General features: G+C 48.7%; 1 protein-coding gene across 1 annotated transcript; it reads right to left on the reverse strand.

The window, feature by feature from the left end:
- Nucleotides 1-417: 417 nt before the first annotated feature.
- Nucleotides 418-2,963, reverse strand: LOC123439623 (GDSL esterase/lipase At5g45910-like). The gene is made up of 5 exons (XM_045116314.1): nt 2,633-2,963; nt 2,317-2,532; nt 2,059-2,207; nt 1,709-1,982; nt 418-725 (listed from the first exon to the last, which is right to left on the reverse strand). The coding sequence occupies exons 1-5, from the start codon at nt 2,910-2,912 to the stop codon at nt 508-510; spliced, it is 1,137 nt and encodes a 378-aa protein (XP_044972249.1). The 5' UTR covers nt 2,913-2,963; the 3' UTR covers nt 418-507.
- Nucleotides 2,964-4,925: the final 1,962 nt, after the last annotated feature.

Below are 4,925 nucleotides of genomic sequence, written 5' to 3' on the forward strand. Positions count from 1 at the left end.
TATGAAACCTTCATCTCCATCAGAAACACCACCCCAACTTTACCTACGTGTAAACGTTGGTCCGAGTTAAATAAAGCTACGCTAGATTTTCTAAAAAAAAGGAGCCCCCCTAGGGTATGGCGATCTTCGGCAAATAGAGTTCCCCTTGGGTATGCTTTTTCTTATGTTGACCTATTTTGTTTATTACCATATATATTGGTTCGACTGTTTGAGTTTTATTTATGAAGCAGGACGAAAATATGTGTTCATTAAGTTGTGGTACTACTTACGAGGTAAGAGTATCCAAAAATGTTCATCTCCCTTGGTTAACCGTGAGATCTACTTACGACGTAAGCTAATCCAGTTATGGAGTTGCACACTAAATCGTCATAACGGTTAAAATTTGCATTTGGAGTGCACCCATATGAAACCTGCATCCCCATCAGAAACGTCACCCCACTATATTATCTAGTCGACAACATCCCCTAGAATTATTAGTTTATTACAATACGCGTAGCCATCAGTAGCTCAATGCAGAATAGCGGGCACACAGTAGGGCCCTGTGAGCCACCCATACGCGATCGAACGGTAGGCAGCCTCAGTCAAGTGGATGCCGTCCCAGTTCAAGTAGTTCTCCGGGTCCTTGCAGGCGCTCGAGCCGGGCATTCCACACCTCGCTTCGTTATTGTAGTTGTAGGACCCTTGGCCGCTCGCGCCACAACAAACATTCAAGCCGTGTGCCAGTCCTGGAGAACGTACAGTAACGGCAATCATAAATACCACCGGTTAAGAAGGTTAGCATTTTACTCCTTTCGTCCCAGTTTAAAAAACACGATTAAATTTATGTTTACTTTTAAAATAGACAAAATTTAATACGCATTGCATTTATTCGTAGTAGCTAATTAATAGTACTTCGTTGTACTACTTCTATATGCATACGTAGTGTAAATGTTATTTTTCAACCTATCTCACAATTAATCAATAACCAACTAGATTCTATGAGATTACCAAGCACGCCTTCTAGGAGGGAGTAATTCATAGATGCATGCAATTAGCAGTACTTTAGTCAGTAGACGCGCCACTGCTCCTCTTCTTGGGTCACCGGCCGGCTAGTCGTGAAGAATAAGGAAAAGGCTACTAACAGTTGCCGACTCAAAGAACAATTCGGCTTTAGATAACCCTGAACTGACAAATCTGGATAAACCCTGAACTGACAAATCTGGATAAACCCATTTGGCTTATTCTCTTCGCAAGACTTATCTGGATAAAGTTTGGAACCGTCACGGGAGCCGCTTGCAGCAATGCTGAGCGCACCGAGGAAAGTGACCTACAGCTATCAGAGTTGGTCATGTCTTTTTCTGCATGTTTTGTGTTGGACTGTGGTGTATACACGGCGTGTACGTTTCCGGGAGAAACCAATGGTCTATCCGCAGTGCATGGGATATGTTCATCTTGCTCTACAGGTACAGCTAGCTGCATATACACACGTACAGTTGGCCATATCCGTCCCGTGAGCAGCGCCCGATCGAGTGCCAAAGCCGGACACCTGCGCGTACGTTACTGACGTGTGTGCGTGTCGATCCACTCCCACTCGCAGGAAGCGGTGCTAACCTCTTGCTGTTACTCCCAGTTCGGTGCTTGCTAACACGAATTGCATACGCTAATCAACCGAAAGAGGCGCATGGAGAAGCGCGCGCGCGAGGGCGTGATCGATCATGCATGCACGTACCGAAGCTCTGTGGAGAACGGAGCATGTCCGTGACCTGGGTATAGAAGTCGGCGTACATGAGCCTGACGCCGGCGTACTTGCTCTGGAGGCTGCAGATCCCCTGCTTGAGCAGCTGGTTGTGGTAGCGGGACAGGTCGTTGAAGCGCTGGAGGCAGCCGTCCCCGTCGTAGTCGCTCTGGTTGGAGCTCCCGTACAGGGTCAGGTACAGCGGGAAGCACCCGATCGGCAGAACGCCCGGCACCACCACGTCCACCGCGCCCAGCCCGATCAGCGTCTAGGATCATGTCATGTGGAGGGTCATGCAGTTGCTCTAATCTTTCCAGGATGCACAGAAGATGATGTGTACGTACCTCTACGCCGCTTGTGATCTTGTTGATGACGTGTGGCACGTAGGTGTAGATCTCGTCGAGGCTCTTGCCGCCGAAGATCGGGGCGTTGTAGTCGTTGCCCCCGAACTCGCCCAAGATGAACAGGGACTTGCTCAGGTGGCTCATGCAATCTACTCGTACATGCAAATAGTGGACCCAGTGTAGCTCATGCGTTTAGGGGCGCTCTTCACAAAGAATTTGTCACGTCGGTGAAGGCGTGAAGCATGCATATGTACTCACCACTGGCGCCGCCGCAGATGGAAGGCATGAGCTGCTGGAACCACTGGATTTGCGTGTCCAGAGGCCCGTTATTCCAGATGCTGCTGCCCAGGCCGTGAGAATCGAAGAAGTCCAAGTTCATGGTGGTGGCGCCGATGATGGCCATGTTTGCGCCTTTCCTGAAGTCGGTGCCGTTCGTCCTGGACGGCGGAAGCAGTGGCAGACCGAAGAACTGAGCTGCACGCGTAGTACCAGACGTCAGAGGCCACAACCATGACCTACGTGACATGTATTTGGAGTGAGATGGCGGCACGAAAAACAGATCGAATGAATGTACCGAGGAAGTCGACGAGGACGCGACCGTCGGAGCAGCGTCCGGTCGGGCGGCCGAAGTAGCTGGTTCCGTACGGCGGCTGGCCCATGGTGAGCCACGACGGGCAGCCGCCCGTGCAGAGGTTGCCGGTGTCGGAGATGGAGTCGCCGAAGTTGTATATCGCATCGTAGCTCTGCGAGGTCTCGCAGCGGGAGACGGTGAGGAGGAAGAGGATGGGCACCACCGCCTTGGTCAGCATTGCTAAGTTACAAGATATGGCAAGAACCTTTGCAATTTTATGCATGTTCGATCCTCGGGCCTGGCTAGAGTTGAAGATGGCCCGATGACAACATAGCCTTCCAAGGGTTTATAGGCTCGTTTGTGCGTCACTGCGGACTTGCAAGTGTACGTACGTGTCACCGACTCGCCATTAGTCGGTTCACGTACAACCCATGCGATAATGAGAAGTGTGGCCACGTGTCAATCGGATGAAAATGATATTTGGGTCAGTCATTTTTTTGTTCTTGTCAATAAGGACAACGTTCTCGACAGCCGTGGTTGAGTGCGCGTGGAATGGTATCGTGATTTCTTCCATATAGTTTACGTGGAACTGAGTCGCGCCTCTTCCACTTTGCACGTTTTCTTAACTTAGCCGCCGTCGGGAGGCACCGCCAGGCAAAGCCCGGATGGCGTCGTCGCCGGCGGGGATCTCGTTCACTGGTCGTGTGAGACGCAGAAGCTAACGAGGATGTCATGCTTGATGCGGGACATGATGAAGGCGATCAACGTACGGTGGTGCAGCAGGGCTGCATGGAGAAGAAAGGGGCAGGTGCGTCCTGGGCTCGGGAGTCGTGCGGTCTGGCTGAGCTTGGAGCGCCCCAATGGTGGCCCGGCGGGGCTTCAGATCTGGCACTCACTCCATTGTTGTAGGCTTGATCTCCCATATGTATCCTCTCTCCCACTGCACTTGGTGGCATGCGGTCTCGACCATTGTCTCTGGTGCGTTGGCAGGTGCTGATGCAGGTAGCATGGGACAACAGGAAACTTTGGCCGACTCGATCAGCCCGACTGTGGCAACGACCATGGTTGTCATTTCCTTCTTGCAGGCGTCGTTGATGTCCTCCCCCCCATCCCGACCCCACACCCGGATGAAGACCTAGAATCCCTTCGGATTGGGTGGCGGCGGCATCACGTGTGTCGTTCCTTTATTGGAGACGTCGCATGGGGTTTTCGGGTGCTCGGTTAGAGAACTACACGGGAAGAGGATGGTACCGATGTCTACTACGCAATTTTGTTTTTATAGACTTTGTTGGACCTCCAAGCACAAAGTTTTGTAGGACAACGACAAATTCCCTGCAAGTGGATGGCCTACGATTTATCAATACGTGGAATGCATAGGATGAAGATTGTCTCTCTCAAACAACCAAGCAATCAAACACAACCAATCTCTTGTGTTTCCAACACATCCAATAAAATGGTAAATTATATAGATGCACTAGTTCGACGAAGATATGGTGATCCATTTGTAGTATGGATAGTTGATATAGCTTTTTCTAATCTGAAATAACAAAAACAACAAGGTAGCAAGTGATAAAAGTGAGCACAAACGGTACTGCAATGCTTGAAAACAAGACCTAGGGTTCATACTTTAAGTAGTGCTATCTCTCAACATCACTAACATAATTGTATCACATAAAAATCTCTTAACATGCGATAAGGCATCACTTCAGAGTTGCTACCTACAGGAGAGAACATAATATAAAATTGTTGTAGATAGCAAAACCACCCCAAAGTTATGTTTCCAATCAATCTATTTGGCCACCCCTAAGTGTCATGAATAGCCCTAGAGATCGTAGTACGATAACATCATATGATATGCATCAATCAACTCTAATGTCACCTATCCCGAATGTCACCACGAGTAACCGGGAGTTAATTAGTTGATATGCATCAATCACTTTCGAATTCATAATATTCAATCCAACATAAATAACTTCAAAGAGTAGGAGTCGATTCATCACAACAAATATAGAGAGGGGAGAACACCATATGATCCAACTATATTAACAAAGCTCATGGTAAATAAGATCATGTCCTATCAAGAGAGAGAGAGAGAGAGAGAGAGAGAGAGAGAGAGAGAGCAAACACATAGATACTAGCACATACCCTCATCCCCTAAAGTGAATGATACTTGTGATCTGCGTTGGATTTTTCTCCAAAGAGGAGGGGATGATACAACACAGTAGAGGTAAGTATTTCCCTCGATGAGAACCAAGGTTATCGAACCAATAGAAGAATCACACAATTTCATGTCTTC

The sequence above is a fragment of the Hordeum vulgare genome, chromosome 3H, assembly GCF_904849725.1.
Source record: "Hordeum vulgare subsp. vulgare chromosome 3H, MorexV3_pseudomolecules_assembly, whole genome shotgun sequence".
Classification (NCBI taxonomy): domain Eukaryota; kingdom Viridiplantae; phylum Streptophyta; class Magnoliopsida; order Poales; family Poaceae; genus Hordeum; species Hordeum vulgare.